The sequence below is a fragment of the Scomber scombrus genome, chromosome 4 (assembly GCF_963691925.1).
Source record: "Scomber scombrus chromosome 4, fScoSco1.1, whole genome shotgun sequence".
Classification (NCBI taxonomy): Eukaryota; Metazoa; Chordata; class Actinopteri; order Scombriformes; family Scombridae; genus Scomber; species Scomber scombrus.
The window spans coordinates 29756406-29774741 of record NC_084973.1 but is presented as its reverse complement, the minus strand read 5'-3'; the positions used below and the strand labels follow the sequence as shown (position 1 = coordinate 29774741).

The 18336-nt window shown below is 37.6% G+C and overlaps 1 protein-coding gene across 1 annotated transcript in view; it reads right to left on the bottom strand.

The window, feature by feature from the left end:
* The window catches only part of wdfy3 (WD repeat and FYVE domain containing 3), a 123436-nt gene that overhangs the window by 76775 nt on the left and 28325 nt on the right, over nt 1–18336 (bottom strand). Inside the window, exons 8-14 of the mRNA XM_062416820.1 lie at nt 17723–18199; nt 16462–16572; nt 14903–15096; nt 10412–10683; nt 8797–8994; nt 5760–5843; nt 1171–1363 (exon numbers count right to left, since the gene is read on the bottom strand). Coding sequence (XP_062272804.1) covers nt 1171–1363; nt 5760–5843; nt 8797–8994; nt 10412–10683; nt 14903–15096; nt 16462–16572; nt 17723–18199 — 1529 coding nt within the window. The remainder of the gene's footprint in view (nt 1–1170; nt 1364–5759; nt 5844–8796; nt 8995–10411; nt 10684–14902; nt 15097–16461; nt 16573–17722; nt 18200–18336) is intronic.

The following is an 18336-nucleotide window of genomic DNA, read 5'->3' as shown; positions in this document are numbered from 1 at the left end:
GGAGGAAAATGACTTCAGCATACTCATTTATATACAGTTCTGTCAGTAGGTTGAAATTCCCGTCGTTTTAAGGTATTTAATCTAGAGGATTTGCCACATAAACTCCCAATTAACTCTCCAAATTTGATGTCAGAAATATGGATTTATTTCATCTAATTGGCTGAAAATCACATGAATGCTTCCATACTACATGATTTACAAATATAATCCTCACTACTTCCATTACTTCTTAAATTAAGTTAAAATAATTGATCATTTCTGCTGATTTTTAACTAAAAAATCAGGTAAAATTTCATTTAAATGAGGCAAATCAAAACTTCATCATACTCATTTATATTGGCTTTACAGAACAGTTCTGTCAGTAGGTTGAAATTTCCATCATTTTAAAGTATTTAATGTCGAGGATTTGCCAAATAAGCTCTTAATTAACTCTCCTGTTGTCCAATTATACCAGAAATATGGATTTATTTCATCTAATTGGATGAAAAATCACATGAATGCTTCCATACTACATCATCACTACTTCCATTACTACATAAACTCAGGTATATTATCACTCAACATCAATATTACTTATTTACTTTTGTGCATAATGTTACTATTATTATTGACTATATTTTTTACTACTTATTATTTATTGTTCTTTATTCTTTTATTGACGCATTTTTACTGTCCACTTTGCTACTTTAATATTGTAAATTTCCCCCATTGTTGGACTAATAAAAGAATATCTTATCTTATCTTAAAATTAGTTAAAATAATTCATAAATTCTGCTTATTTTTAACTCAAAAATGAGGTATTATTTCATTTAAATGAGACCTATTGACTATCATTTCCAAAAATAAGTGTAAAGTTGGAATAACGTTGGCTATAATAAACACAGAATTGGGTGATAAACAGTCTAACCAGACAAAATTGACCCGGGAGGACAAAAGTTGCATAGTTACTGGAAGGTTAACGTCCCAGAAAATGCACTTTATTACTATTTTAGAGTTCAAGAGACTTAAATGTCAGGCACAAACTGTCTGGTTGGTTCACACAATGTTGTGCAACTGACACACACACCAAAAAAAAAAAAAAAAAAAAAGGTTCTCTGCCCTGCACGTAACCCCGTCACCCACTGAGACAGGAAGTGCACATTCGCACATTTCCTTCTGGTGCTTCCTCACCTCTGGCTGACTGTCGGAGGAGACGGAGGGCAGCAGGTCCAGCATGGCCAGCACGGCCCCTGGATGAATGACCACCATGTCTGACGAAGACGAGGAGGAAGCAGGATGGGTGGGGGTGGCGGTTAAGTGGAGTTTCAGGTCTGAGAGGGCTTTGACTGGGGCGGGGGGGCCCGACGTCCCGTAGTAGCCTTGCCTGGGAGCGAGAGAAAAGTCATATTTAGTTCATTTCAGTGCAGTCAAATTAAATAAAACTCATAATCCAAATCAAAGAAATGTTGATTAAGACACTATTAGTGAAATTATATTAATTTTCATCATGTGGCCATTTTTATAAAGCCCTATTTTCCCCTAAAAATATGTTACTGGCTCATAGAAACAGTGAAAGTGGCTGGAAAATATTCAAATTTGCAGCCAGTGTCTCTCAAAAGAAAAGTATTTTATTAAAGCTGGACAGAAACGAGCTGAAATAATGACATCACTGAATGAAGTGTGAACAAGCCTCACACACACCTCAGAGATCGAGGTGTCAGTCGAGCTACCCTTTTAACAGCCCTCCTGCCTCGTAAACAACAAAGTGAAGGAGATCTTTTGGGGCCTGCAGTCGGGGGGCAATTAGGCAAAATAGGGCGGCGTTGCTGTGATTCAGATTACAGAGTGGCAAATCCCCCCTCTGGGGAAACGGCGGGGCTGGAAACACTGGAGTCAGCATAAAGTGCTGGAGGGGTTGGATGTAGGGCAGGAAACTAACTGGGTTGTTCATGTTTTCCCAACATAAACTAAAAGAGGTGAAAACTGAGACTAAATCCACATTAGACGGCTTAATATGAAAACCTTTAATTTGAGCCTTTTACACACACTAAGCAGGTTTTTTCTTACATTGTAGTTAAGTTAATCAATACAGTCACAGCTCTATAAATGCTCTAAATGCTCCAAAAACCTGATCCTGTAATAACTGCAACAACAATTTTTGATTGTAATATTAAAGGGGAATCATGCAAATATTGATGGCAGCCAGTAGAGTGTCTTATGTTTGTGTATTATGTGTTTTAGTTAGTTTAGTACTTAGTTTATTTTAGTACTAATTACTCATTTATTTTAATCTTTTAGGAGCATTTTCTTTCTTTTTTTTAAACTTATGATACCATAAGGGTTGCTTTCTATTTCCTTGTACATGTACAATGACAATAAAGACTATTCTATTTTATTCTATAAACCTGCATTTATGTTTATTTTTATTTAAATAGTTTTATGATTGATTCAACACAGCAGCACAAGAATTACCTTTATCCTCTTTAACAGGAAGCACTAATAAGCCACAATCAAATCAATGTTTTATGCTTTTTTAGTTATCTGTAGTATTATTCACATCTGCTGCTAATGCTAATAACTAGGGCTGGATATCAGTATTTGATACCTTTAAGGTGAATCGAGTATTGAAACGTCTCCCATCAAACCATACCTACAATCAATCCTTTTTGCACCCAGAGCTAAAAAATATGACTATTTGTATGGACCTGCTCACAGCCAATCAACAGCAAGCGTTCTTTGATTTAATGCAACATGTGATTGGTCCACTGCCACAGCAGCTACGACCCGTCTGTGGTGGTGAAGTCGTGGTGAATTTGAGTTAGCGTGCTTAGCAGTTCAGCAGCCAAGATGCCACCTAAACACTCTAAAGTGTGTCTACACTACACGCCTGTTACACCAGATAAAAGACAGAGACCTAAATGTGTAATGGGTATCGAACGAAGTACTCAGCTGGTATCAGTATCACTTTAAAGGTACTTTGATTGGTACTAGTAGCATATTTTTTTAAACGATACCCAGCCCTAGTTGTCTTGTAGCTAAATCTTGGGTCTGACTTTACTAAAGAGACTCATTTTCTTATTGTTCAGGCATTTCAGTGTAGATGAAGATCTTTAGTAACAACCTAAATATGATCATGAGGATGAATTCTCACATGTCTGCAGTGTTTTCAGATCAAGTGTGAATAGAGTCTAATGAGCAGCGATGAAAACAAAAAGCTAAAAATCCTAAAATGCAGCATAGATTTACTCAATCTGGGTTTCATTTATAGATAAAAACCATTTGTTAGATTGAAAGCGAGCGCTGTATCATCATCACACCTGATAATCACCATGCAGATCGCTCCTGATTGCAAACTGCTGCCCTTTTTCTTTGCGGTAAAGTCATTTCTTTATCAAATAACTGTTGAAATCGATGTTATAAAAGGGCTAAAAAATGTGCAGGAACAAGGACAAGAGCTTCATCTAACAGCTCTGATAGTGAGATTAGTCGACCTCATGAATATGCATAGTTGGAGCGGATCCAGGCAGGCAGAAGGTGAGACTGCTGAGAGGAGACCCCCGGTGTCACCTTGACGCTTACACAGCTCAGTATGCTTTAAATGTCCTGAATGTTTTTTTTCCTTTTATAGAAGAAATTCAAAGAGAAGGACAGTCTCGGGGTTTTTTAGAAGGTAGAGGGACAACTTTAGCTGGGAGAGAAAAAAAAGGACAAAAGAAAAGAGAAAAGAAAAGGAAAAGGAAGGGGGAAGGAGGAGGGATTCGTTAAAAAGCCCATTTTACACCAAGACTCATTCTGTCTGCTTCTCCCTGCTTGAAATTAGCTCTGAAGAAACTCCAAGCTTCAATGGAAGTGGAGAAGAAATACATTCCTCTCATGTGGTAACAAGAAAAACGGTCGTGTCTGTAAACTGTAGTCTGACTCTCGTTTGTCACATGGAGATCATTTTCCAACCAAGGTTTTCTCTAGAGAGTACAATGAAGGTTTTTAGGGTTTTTTTTGCTCCTCTTTACCATTTTGCTGCTGCTTTTCTAGTGATTTTAACTATATTATTATATTCCTCAAGGCACGCTGTAATGAAGTCTCTCTCTGTCTGTTAGATTTTATTGTTTGCAAGCACAATGCACTGCTCACTTTATTAATTTATCTATTTATTTATTGTGTATATGTTCATTATTTTATGTATTTTATTCTCTTTCATGAATCTAAATGGCTGTAATGACAATAAACATCCTTGAATATTAAACTTTAAAACAGTATTTAATGTGGATGCAATACATTACAGTAGAAGAAACCAATAAAAATCAATAATTGTTTCATTTTTTCAACTATAAAGCAAAAATGTTTCCTTTCTAATAGTTTAAAATAAGAGAAAAGTGTAAGTTTATGTGTTTTAATCCAGAATTTAAAGCCATTTAGGACAGAGCAGTGATTCTTCTTTACACACTGCTCATTAAATAACTAACCTGTGTGTAACTGTGATCATTATTATCTGAATCACATATTTAAGGCTCAAGAAGCCAAGAAGCTAAAGAGTTTGTCCTCACTGAGGAATCGAACCCCGGTCTCCTGTGTGACAGGCGGACACACACACACACACACACACACACACACACACACACACACACACACACACACACACACACTGTCCACTACACAGCACTAAGGAGCAGAGCTTTGTGTCCCGAGGCCGAGTCAGAGCAGAGTCATGAGGACAGGTGCAGCAGATTAATGCCTAAAAATAGCTGCAAGTCATTCCTCTGTTGACTTCTTAAAAAAAAACAGATGCTGTATTTTTATTTTTCATTTTACTTTATAGTTTAAAACATAATCAGTCAATCAATTAGTCAACAGAATAGTTTTAAATGTAAATAAAAAGCTGCAATGTTCATCATTGATTTAATGTTTAAGTCATCTTGGATCAACAATACCAAACGTTCTTGGCTCCTTGCTCCTCAAATGAATATTTTCATTATTGAGTAATCAGTTTATTAACCAGTTTATAGTTTGATTAATCAATAAATAGTTTGGTTTATAAAACATCAGAATAAAGACAAGAAATCTGCATCACAGTTTACTAGTAAGAAAGATTGAGAAAGGCAGCAAATCTTCATGTTTAAAAGGCTCGAAACATCAAATATTTGGCTTTTTTCTCACTGGGATTAAAAAACTTTGATATTTGGACTGTTAGTTGGACAAAACTATCAATTTAAAAGGCTGGTTATTATTATTATTGTTATTATTATTATTATTATTATTGTCATTATTATTAATTTAAAAGGCGTCACCCTGTTAAAAAAGTTTCATATCACAGCTTTTAATAATCAAATATTCAAAAATGTAATCAATAGATTGTTAGATAATGAAAATGAACATTAGTTTTGAACTTTAGATGTTCATGATGCACCCAGGTTTAGTTTTACATCCATAAAAACACTTTATTGTTTTAATTATTAGATGAAAACCTCTCATTTAAAATATTATTAGCCGACAAAAAACCCAACTCTTTCTCACTTTCAGTTCATCTCATGTTTTTGTTGTTGTGTTTAATTCAGGAAACATTTAACATCTCTGTAAATAAATGATAAATGTAAACAGATAAATGCATTTCTAACTATATTTCCGCAATTTGCTAAAACACTTTGCATGAAAATGAGAAAAGTTTGTGATGCTTTTGCCACTAGTGGGCGCTCTCAGTGTGGACTGAAGGAAGGTGAGTAAAAATGGAGAGGAGGAAAAAGGGATGAAGGTGAGGAAAAAAAGTGGCAGAGCGCTGTAGCTACCTCTTCCTGGCGAGCGCTGGCGTGCCCCACGGCGAGGGCAGCGAGGTCTCATGAGTCAGGCAGGGGGGCACCTGCTCTGCACGACTGCATGACGGCACGCACACACACACACACGCACACACACACACACACGCACACCGAAAAATACAGAAAGACACATTCAAATACACACACACACACACACACACGTACAAATGCCAAAAAAGAAAGTGCACAGACACAGATGTGGGTTGAACATGCGTAAAAAAAAACATAAAGCGTAGGTTTATACACACACACACACACACACACACACACACGCACACAGTCGTGCAGATGGACCCGATCGAGGATGAACAGCCAGACAGCGCCAGAGGGTTAAGAGGAAGAGAAAAGAGAAAGAAAGAGAGAGAGAGAAAGAAGGAAAAGAAGCTGTTAGTGTAAAAGCAGACAGGAAACAGAAAACAGAGCTGCTATAGCTGGAGCTTCATGCACGACGCCAGCTAGTACTGTAACATTTAGGGTCGTCACGGCGACCGGCGATTTAAAGTTTAATAGAGCTGACAAAGGCCAAACTGGCTTTTATTTAATTGGATGGGAGTTTAATCATTATAGGAAACTGAATTCTCTTTTTTTTCATTGTGGCCTCTAGATGGAAGAAGAAGAAGAGGAAGAGGATTCATTATTCTGCAGTGATCAACAAGGCTAATCATCTTCAACTCAATCCCATTTAGGGGTTCAAAGCTGGAAACTTTCCAATGGGAATTAACAGGAATAAACTGGAATAAACAAAAGCCATCTTGTAGCATAATCTTGGTTAAAACAAGCAGATTTAATGTAAATACAGTTGAATATATCTTCCCTATTCATCAATCACATGCACATAACACATTATTTCCTGCAGGGCTTCACCGCCTACATGCACTGTGCACTCCTCTATCACATGCACTCATGATTTATACAACCCCAAACTATTAAAGCCACACATTTGAACCAAAAGAATACATAAAGTCAAGTAAGTTTTGATGTAAAATAAACATATTCCCTATGAGCCCCCCCCCATTCAAAATGTAATATTATTAATTTAATTGTATTAGCTTGCATGCATGTCTGCTTATGACAAATGTATGCAGTTGATACAGTTAGTATAAATTACCCAAAATGTCCAGTTAATTCCCGTTAATTCCCATAAATTCCCATATATTCCCATAATTCCCATGGAAAGTTTCCCAGAAATTTTACAGAAAATTCTTTTTACATTTTCCTCCCCTTTCCACTTCAATACCCTGTTTCTCCTGCAGTCAACACTTTCTTGTCATGTTCTTCGCAGCACTACACTGGTGTTAAATCTGTGACTCTGGCGTCATGACAACGGCAGGCAGCAGCAGGCTGTGCAGCTGACTCAGAGGCAAAATGAGCCTCCTGATTAAAATGTCTTTTTTGGACTTTGAGAGCAACTAAGCTGCAGCAGATGAGGACGCACATGGCTGAGGAGGAATGAACGCAGCTGTGGACCTGCTGCAACACTTTGAGAAGCATCTGACTCGTCTGAATCAATGAATGCTGATTTCCTTTGGACATAAACCCTCCAAAATAAACTGGTTACGCACCAGTTCCCTGATTTAATAGTAGCCTATAATAATTAATTAAGAATTAATAATAGTTTTCCCCACAGTTAACTTTCAGAGAATACTATTAATTAACTTTAACAGTTAACCCTTACATACTGTTCATGGTCTAATTTGACCCAGTTTTACATTTAAAAGGAGAAAAAAGACCTTAAAAAAAATGTCAATTTAGCCAGAAATTTTATGACTTATCATAATGTGACCCAGAATTTACAAAAATGGAAATATTTCAACATTTTTGTGCAGCTAATACACATTCTTGTTGAGTTTTTAACCCATATTTATCCAAAAACCACCTTACAAAAATACTGTTTATTTACATTTAATGTAATTAATTGAAATTATGTAACATTGGACTAATATTTAATGTGATTGTAAATGTTTTTCTGCATTAACTAAAAGCAGAAAAACTGAAGAACACACTCTCTCTGCTTTATTATGTATAAAGATATAATAAAGATATTATGAAATGCCAGAATATGAGCAGCATGTAAGGGTTAAACATATTTATAAATGTTCACAGTAGCTGCAAAATATGTTTGTATAAGACACACTAAGTTAACTTTGCACCATAAATACTTGATCATAATATGAAGCAAAAATAATAAGAAGTTAAAAAAATAATTCCTCAAAATGCTGTAAAACAACACAGACTTTATATCACTATCTCTGCTCCCTTTACTCCAGTATGTCTTAAGTTAGCTTAATATAAAACAGGTTTTTAGGTCACTTGGAAACACTTGTGTTTGTGCAGCAGAGCTAAAACTCCCCCCTTTAGATTCAATGAATTGGATCCTGAATCTTGAATTTATTTAAGAATCAAAAGAAACATCAGAGTCCTTCTCAAATGCATTATGAACTGCAGCATCTTAGAAGATTCAAGAGTGTCGTGATCCTCTGCAGGAACATGTGGCTGCTCAATAACCCGCCAATTATATTGCATCTAGCCCCATCTGGCCTAATTTGCACAATATTCACATCACTAACAGACTCTAAAGTCCAGCGTGCATGTGATGTATTAACATATTTATATATTTATATATGTATGCAGGCTATCATCAGAGGAGAGATAATGCCTTCAGACAAAGAGGCTGCTGTATGTGTGAAGAGATTTAACTGCTATAGGTCTTAATAAGAAAGACCGTAGCTCTGTCGGATGCTATTTAATGAGACGTCCACCCGTGACGTTTTGGAGATACATGTTCTTCAGACACAAAGAGGCCATGTGGAGTCATGAGCTATTGTGTATTTGAAGTTTATCTACTATATTTGCTGCTATAGATGGTTGAAATTCAGTCAAATGCAGTTTTATAGACATGCTTTATAGTCTGTTTGTAGCAGAATTTAAAGACTGAGCAGGACAAAAAGGATTATTATTAATAATCACAACACTCAACAATCAAAACACCCAGTTTGTGTAATGCACTGACCTGTCAAAGGAGTCTGTGGCCATCTTATAGAGGTAAATGAAGAGCTTGCTGCAGTGTTTGAGCGTGGGACAGACGCTCTCTCCTGCGCAGCCTCCAGGAGCCGCTTCATCTTCCAGCAGCCTCTGGAAAGGCTGAGAGTTGGAGGGGAAGACGCTCGTAGCACCGAGCTTCTTAGTGTCTGAGAAACACCCGAGCAGCCTGGAGAGAGAGATGAGATGAGAGGCACAGAGGGAAATGTTGAGGAAAGTTTGGTTTTTAAAGAAGATGAATAGACCTCAACACTTTCTTTGCACATGAATATAATGAAAAACAGAGATTTCGGAGGTTCTTCATGCACCATTCTGCCTTTATGCAACATTACTACAGCAGTAAACTAGTACTAAACAAAGCTAGATGCACTCTGGGGACCCTTGACCCATTATTTTGCATTTGGTGCATCAACATTAAATCTGCTAATGGTTTAACAGAAAGAATAACCACTAACTCGATGTCAACTTGATTGATTTTTGAGCTTTCAGTCATATCTTGTGAGCTTCATCCATGGATAGAAGTTGGTTAAGAGACGGTAAAGTAGTAATCATGGCACCAAAAGTATTCGACTTTACTCCAAATGATAAAACTGATCTCCATAAGACTGAGAGATGTGGCTGAAAGCTTCGGAAGAAATAAAGTAAATGAACATTAAGTTAAGAGTTTATTTACTAAACTATTATTACTAAGGTGAGAATAACTCTCAACTTTAAGCTAAATGTCTTTGAAAATTTGGTAAATGTATTAAGAAATATATAAAGGAGTTTTCTTATTAACAAACAAAAGATATATTTGCATTCAGTTAAACTCATTAAACCCAGATTGTGATCTACAAATGTGTTGCAAAACTGATTTTTTAAGTATTTTAAATCCTGTAATTTTTACACCCATATTTACTGACATGCAGTTTTTTATTCTTTCTGCCTTTGTTGGTGCATTTCTATCTTTCTCTGCTCCATAGTGCCATGAGGTTGCAAAATGTCCTCAGGGAATCTTTACATAAGTAAACTTTAAAGGTACCCTGTTGAGTTTTTGACCACTAGAGGCACTACAGAGCACTATCTGTAAGAGTAGGTTCCTGTTGTGTTTGTATCACATGAGAATCATGCTGGGTTCATGATGGAGTCATGATGTACAGTTCTGCCAATTCTGGTATCAGCAACGTGCAGAAAAAAAGGCAAAGAGGAAAAAAACTGCTAGCAAGTAAAAAAGTGTGTAAAGAACAGAGGAATATAATTCAAAATCTGCTCTGCAAATGTTTTACAAGGTTGTTAATTATGCAAACAATGCATTTGATGAGAAGCATTGGATATAAGTGTACAAGAAACTCCACAGGGTCCCTTTAAGTCAATTCTCTTTTAGGAGAATTTAATTAAAAAGAAAAACTGAGCAGTGAAACCAAACCATCACCAGATAAAGCAGCGAAGTTCTCATTAATCATTTAAACCTCCTTAATTCTCTATTTAGAAGCAAATGAAAAAATCTGAAGAAAAGAAACATGCTGATTCAGACGGGACTTTGCAAATAACTCTCAAGTTAACTCCAGGTAAAACTAGCGCTGTGCAAACATGGCCGCCGTCCTCACCTCACGGCGTCCGCCAGCTTCTCGTACTGGATCTCCGTGCGGAAGAAGTGTGAGTTGGCGGGCTCGTAGCGCATGGCGGCGGTGAGCGTGCAGAAGACGGTGAGCAGGAGTTCGAACACTTGGTTCTGGTTGACGCGTTCCCAGCCGTGACGAGGCGGCTGGCACAGCGAGCGCTCCATGGCAACCAGCAGCGACGTGACGTAGACGAAGCCGCCAACTTTACGGAAAACCGTCCGGGTGCGATGACTCTCACGTAACACCGCTAACAATGCCTGAAGAAGAAGAAAGAGAAGAAAGAGAGATGGTTAGAGTTTTAAGATTTTATCAAGACTTTAAGGGTTAAATAATAATAAGCTGATTAAAAGGAAATAATACACAAATATGAAATGTACACATGAATGTTTTATGTTCAAAATTAAGGAATTGATTTATTAAGACAAAAACAAAAAAAAAAAGTAATTGGATGCACATGTAAAATAGCTGCAGAGAATGGTTCAAATGAATATAACTCAATAATAAATATGTGGTTTAGTCAAATTTAAAGGGGTTAAAATGTGAAAATAAACGTATGAATAACTTGCACACATTCTTTTTTTTTTTGTGGACCCAGCATCAAATTTCTGCTTTTAATCCATTTTGAGAGAATATATTAGAGGATTATGGCAAAAATGTCTAAGTGGTGTAACCATAAAAACTTTGTACCAAATAATTCAACTTGCTTAAAAACAGTAAATTCTCAATAAAACACCATATCAACTAGTTTGGCATGATCTTACATTATAACTTTTATATTAAATAAAGGTAATGGAATACAATTGTTCTAAATATTACATTTCATCTGGTAACCATGGAGATCAGGAACATTTACATTGTTTTAAATGAAGTAATTATTAGTATAAGTCCACTTAAATAGGTGGATAAAATATTTAACATGTATCATTCTTTTGTGGTTACACCATTTGACATTTTCAGGAGCATTCAGTCTGACTTTTGGTAAAAAAAAAAATGGTGCAAATATCATTTCAAATGATATAAAACCAACAAAAATACAAAATGTACATTTTAACAAACTTGATGCTGCTTTTAAAACTATTTTTTAAGATATTTTTGAATTGCTCATCTTGCCAACCCTTATTAGTCACTGACCCTTAAATGTCTGTCTTTTATTTCCCCCTTAAGATGAATAAAAGTGTAAAAAAAATTCTCTATTTGGAGATTAGAGCCAATAATTGAGACTGTCAGTCCAATATTATAAAATCAGTTTATCAGAATAATTTAGTGGCCCTGTTTTGGGCCACGGACCACCTGTTGCCAACCGCTGCTCTCCTCCCTCCATCTCACTTTCCTCTGTGTCACTTTTAGCTTCACTTTATTTCACAAACTTATTTAACCGCTCATCTATTCAACCCACATCTTGAGTTTTCGCACCATTCGGTTCCCGTCGCCTCATTCAGTCACGTCTCTATTCATCAACTGCTTTCCCTCCTCTCATTCTTCTCCTGCACTGAGACGGATTTACGGGACCCTCAGGGTTTCTTTTTCGTGCCGCACTGACTGAATTTATTTCTCTATATTTCTCCCCAAGTTTTATGGATCATAAAACATCAAACTGTAACCTAGATATGAGTTGGAGGGAGACCTAAAAACAGCATGTGAGCATCTAATGGCTGAGACGGGCGACGGCTTTCATTAACGAATACAAAAAAAATGTCAGATGGGGATTATGAATGATGCAGCTGAAGTGTGATGAGGCTCATTCAGGGAAAACATTCATCTATTTAAAATACTAGTTGTGAATGAATATTTCTTAAGTTTGCTTTTTGGTACAAAATTTGATACGACAAAAACAAAATACATGATATGATAAATGAATTCTGAAATTGTGCATCTGCCAGCTGCTGTTCTTCAGTTGATAGTCAGTATTTATTATAAATATAAGACAATAACTTAAGTACAGTCCAAAAAACTCAGTATGGTACCAATGGTGATGTAACAATTTGACAAACTGCACTTTTAAATCTTCACTACTGCACAATATCAGGTGTTATTACTAATTTCAATTCAACTGCACAATATACATATATATATATATATTCACTTTAAATCTGTGCAATAACAATTATTTGATTTATTTTTAGTCTTGTACATAATGACAGGATAATGTTTTATTATATATTTTACTATTATTGTTTTTTTTAAATTGTTTTTGTACTTATTATTTAATGTTTTTATTCTTTTATTGACGCTCTTCTATTTTTCTGTCCACTTTCCCCATCGTGGGACTAATAAAGGAATATCTTATCTTATCTTATTTGGCAAATATTGGCATGTTTTCACAATGGTAACATCTCATTAAAAAAAAAACAACTGCACTTCAACATTTTAAAGGATCAATTCACCCAAAACAGACAAAAAACACCTCTAGTGGAATTATAAAGGGTTTTAGCAAAATTCCCATTTCCCACCCGTACTGCCTGGGCAGGGATGTCGAACAATACATTAATGATAGAATTCAATGTAATTAGTGTACAAAGCACCAGGTCATGATATTTTACGGACATTGACATCCCCATATCCCACCCTGAATAATCACAATTATTCACAAATGTGTGCAAAGTTGCAGCATCAGGAAACATCATTATGAATGATTATAAAGAGTATATTATATTTAATGGTTAGTATGTCACAGTGGCGTCTCTTTACTAAAATGTCAGGACAGTCTGTACCAGTTTCATTGTAGCAGACCTCAGTTAGAGCAGAATAAACCTCTAATGGAAACTACTCTGATGTTTCTTATCCAGACAAACAGAAACGTTGCTTCTGTAATAAAACATGTTGCTGTGATGAGTTTCTGATGGTTCTTGTTATTTTTAAGTGTTTAGTGCACTAAATAAAAAGTGTCTTTGACCCGTACTCTACTGAAGGGGTCAAAGAGAAACAATGCTTCACTGTAATTTGGTTGAACTGAAGCTTTAAAGATGCTTAAATACAATAAATGACTAATCTCTGACATATGATTGGGCAATATGACAGCATTTAGATTCATGTACTGTCAGACACTCTGCCATACTGTCAACACCGAAGCTCTTACTTTATTATCTCTGGATGTATTTTGGCCATTGACGGCAGTTTTATAAATCAACGATTAGGACTGTTTTATGGGAACATTAACTCAGGACGGAGTGTGCTTTGATTGAAAGCAGATCACATCCTGAAAGGTTGCACTGAACTCGACCTTTTTAAAGCAGAAGAAAACACAGAAGATGGAAAATGACCTGATGCAGAACTGAGGAGAAGAGATAGAGGAGATGAACTTCAGTTTGGATTATTTCTGCATCAATTAAATGATCTGTAAAGTGTTTAATGTGTTGGATTAGACAAGATCCACTTTACTAGCTTCTACCAGAGACTTCAGAGTTTTAAGCTTTGGATAAATCTTCACCTACACCTAAAAATTAAATCATGTGGTATGAACGACTACACCTCCAGCAAAAGATGTAAAAACTTTCATCTGTAGTGACTCAACCTGCTGGAGGGAGAGCGAGTAAAAAAGAGAAGTTAAAACTCTTGACGGTGCTTCGCTGAGCAAGCTGTTTCCTGCTGCATTAAAATACTGCCAGAATCAGCACACACAGTTTTTTTTAACACCAATCACAGGATGTCTTCAACATCCTGTTCCTGTCCCGTCTTCCACAAGCTGGGAAATTACCAGCAGGCTCAGACTGTGTGTTGTTAAATGTTAGGTCTTTTTGGGGAGGGGGGTGTGTTAACTTTAGCAACCATGTGGAGGCTTTTAAAAGGCGTTGGATTGCCCCCATCCTGAGAGGTTAAATGCACACATTCAAAAAGGCTAATCAGATTAGTTTTCAGAGCTATAATGTGTTACTGTCAATGATTCAAAACCCTGAAAATGAGCGAGGAAAAAATGATTTTACTCTAAAACTGGATTTGATATATCTGCACCGTCTTAGCAGCCTTTTGGTTTCTTGTTTTTTTTTTTTAAGGGTGATCATTAAAATCCCTGATTAGCGAAATTGGAGCAAAATGCTGACGGGTTAATCCAAGCGCAGCCTTCAGAAGGCGTGAGAATTACCTCGTCTGAAGCTGCAGAGTTTGGAAATGCAATTATGCTCCAAAAAAAAGAGAAGAAAACCAAGCCTCCATTCTCTCCTCCTCTGTGTGTGTGTGTGTGTGTGTGTGTGTGTGTGTGTGTGTGTGTGTGTGTGTGTGTGTGTGTGTGTGTGTGTGTGTGTGTGTGTGTGTGTAAATGACTTTATGTGAACCTTACACTTGCTGCCCCCGGTTTGAAGCAATTACTGTTATGCAGGCCTTCAAATGCATATTGATTTTTCTTTAAATTACAGACTTAACTTTCCTCCACATCCTCACTTTCAATGCTGGTCTTAGCTACACTATCACTACTGTTTTTTAAGTTGTAAGTGTGTGTGGTGTTTTCTGTGTGTGTGTGTGTGTGTGTGTGTGTGTCGTTACCCGCAGTATGTCGGTCTTCAGCTGGAGCTCGCTGGACGGCGCAGAGTGCATGAGGCCCAGCAGAGTTCCCATGTCGTCGTCACCGCTGGGCGACAGGACGAGCTGCTGGATGATGAGCAGAGCGTGTTCCCGACACTGACGGTACTTCACGATGTTGTGAACGCAACGAGCGCCGCCAAACTCTCTGAAGAGAGCTGGAAGATGAAGAGGAGAAAGGAGGGAAGAAGAGGCAGAAATAGAATCTTTTTAATGCTTTTATTTTCATTTAAGAATCACTTTTCAATACAATTTCATGACCATTTTAATGCTTTTAAAGCCTCTTGTGAACTGAGAGTGATGCAAAGCTTTGGTGACTTCAACATTTCATCTTTTCTTGCTCTGTTGACTCCATTTTTAGACCTTTGTAAGTTTTGTTCATTTGAATTGAAGGTCTATGGTTTGTTTCTCATGTTTTATCAGCTTATATAAACATAATAATGATTCATTTGTAATGTGAATGATGTTTTTTTTTTAAATTCTAGTTTATCAGAAGAAGCTTAAATTTATAACTGGAATATTTTTACTGATGGGCTGCCATGGCTCCGACCCTGAACTTTTAACCTTTGTGTCGTCCTCCCGGGTCATTGACCCCGTCTGTTTTTACTGTTCCTTCTTTCCTTCCTCCTTCTCTCTTTCTTTCCTCCCCCTACCTCCCTCCCTTCCTTCTTTCCTCATTCCTTCCTTCCTCCTTTCTTTCCTATCCTTCCTGCCTTCCTCCCTCCTTTCCTTCCTTCTTCCTTCCTCCCTTCATTCCTCCCTCCCTCCTTTTCTTCCCTCCTTCCTTCTTCCCTCCTTTCCTTCCTTCTTTCTCCCTTCCTTCCTCCCTCAACAGGAGGGTTAAATTCTTCTCTTTTGGTGACAAACTGAATTTCTTTCTTCTCTCCCTCTCTCTCCCTCTCTCTCTCTCCCTCCCTCCCTCCCACCCTAGAGTGTCGAGCATAAAATGTAAATGTAATCAATGTGTCACGCTGGAGTGCTACAAATCATCGTGTTTTTCTTTGACGAAAGCAAAGACCAGTCATCATCATCAAGGTGGAAAGAGGTCTCTGAGCTGTCGGTGTGCAGCTCTGTTGGTAATCTTTGTGACTCATCACATTTCTACAGCTGACTGAGACACACACACACAAACAGAGTGTGTGAGCGGCTGCATGCAAGGACTTAAAGTTGATGAAAATGATGATTAAAGCCTAATCTGTGCATCATCAGTTGTAATGGCACAGGGCAACAGTCTGTTCCTGCAGAGCATAAAACAAGCTACAGCTGCATTGGAATATCATATAAGTTATTGTCCAGTTTAAATACTCAATGTGCTCAACTGGCACATCAAACTTTGGCTAATCCAACGTTACAAAGACGAGGGAACACCCTGCTCTTGATTGAATTAAGACTTCAAGACAGTTATGACAGTATAAGCATATCCAAAAGATAAAACGTTACCTAAAAGTTAATTATGAATTGACATGAAGTCCTGTATTAATCTATAATGAGTTTCATCCCTCTCCTGTATGTGTGTGTGTTACCTGCGTTAGTGTTGGTGGTGTTGGAGCCCTGCAGGAGAACAGTCAGCGTCTCCATCACCAGCCAGGCCAGCTGCTTCTGCTCCTCTGCTACGCTGTTGTTTTTACAGTCAGCTGAACACACAGAAGAGAGGAAAGGAGAGAGAGAGAGAGAGAGAGAGAGAGAGAGAGAGAGAGAGAGAGAGAGAGAGAGAGAGAGAGAGAGAGAGAGAGAGAGACAGAGACAGAGACAGAGAGAGAGGAAAGGAGAGAGAGGAAAGGAGAGAAAGAGAGAGAGAGAGAGAGAGAGAAAGAGAGAGAGAGATGTTAGATTTACAAAGCAGCAGATTGCATTAAATTTAAACATAACACACATTTAAACCACTGAGAAAAACTTATATAATATACGTTTGTCAGGAATGTCAAACAAAGCAATTAACTGATACATTTTATGATAAATATATGATAAATTCTTACAATGATTGGACCTATTGAGTTTATAATCAGCTTGAGGTTCAGCTCTGTTTACGTAGGTCAGTCCTGTAATTTAGCTAATTTGACATTTTAGACTTGTGCCTGTTTTGACCTGGACTCGGTCATTACTGGATGTTAATTTGACTTCTTCCTTTGCTTCTAAAGATTGACAATACCTCCAGTATCGATCAGGTAAATATTTACAAATAGCAAGAACATACATGAGAAATGCCCTTTCTATACTCCTTTTTTTTAATTCTTGGTCTTAACTCTTACATACTGTTCATGGTCAAATTTGAGGCTTTTCCTAAAGTGACCCATAGTACACAAAAATGGAAATAAAATGCATGCAATTGTTTTAAATTTTTGTGCAGCTGATGCACATTTTTATATATGCAAAATGTTCAAGTTTTTCCAGAAGATTGATCAAACATGTATTAATGACTGATGAGGAATTGGGTTAGAGACTAATTATGAGTCAGAATATGAACAGTATGTAAAGGGTTAAACATGACTTGATTGACTTTCTTGATTCTTTTTCATCCTGCTCTTGAAAGTGACTTGGACTTGAGTATCTGGTATAGACGAGAAGTTCTTAAACTTCTCTTTTAGGACACAAAACTGAAATGTATGGTGTCTCAAAGACCCACGCTCTTGAGTACTCAATTAACCACCATCATATCTTCATTAGCATACAACCAACAAAGGAAAAAACATAATTTTATACACAAAAAATTATAGAACTTCACTAAAATCACCTCACCTGTCAAACTTTATTTCAGTTTATTGAACCAACATCATGCTAACCCACCTTGGTCATTATTGTGTGGCTGCTGCGGCGTGGGTTCTTTCATCAGGGCGGCGTACTTGTGCAGCAGGTTGACCAGAACCTCCAGCAGGCCGACCTCCCGCAGCACGTCGCTGAACACCGGGTCGTGTCTGGACAGCTTCAGCAGCGTCCGGACGGCCGTGATGCTGCAGGCGTGAGACGTGCTGGACTTGAGCAGCACGCTGACGCTGAACAGCTCCTTGCACGGCACGTAGTTGAGACTGAAGACGACGAACTCCAACAGCTCAAAGTACTTGGTCTGGGATTCGGGGAGTTTGGCCACTCGCTCGGCGAACTGCGAGAGGGTGTGTTGATACTCCAGGATGAAATAGTTGGCTGGCTCGGCGGAGTAGATGTTTCCAATGGCGTCGAGCAGCATGTTGGCCAGGCGGTTGGTTTTAGCCCGGAGGAAGGCGTTCTGGAGCACGGAGAAGGCCTGGACGTTACGCACCGTGTGGCCTAAAAGAGATAAGACGAAACATAAGTGATGAGGATAAATGATGAGCACACGAATATAAATGGATGCTTAAATCATCAACTGAGCCTGACCGACTCAGCAGGAGAAAGTCTGCTCTGCTTTGTGTAAATATACAAAT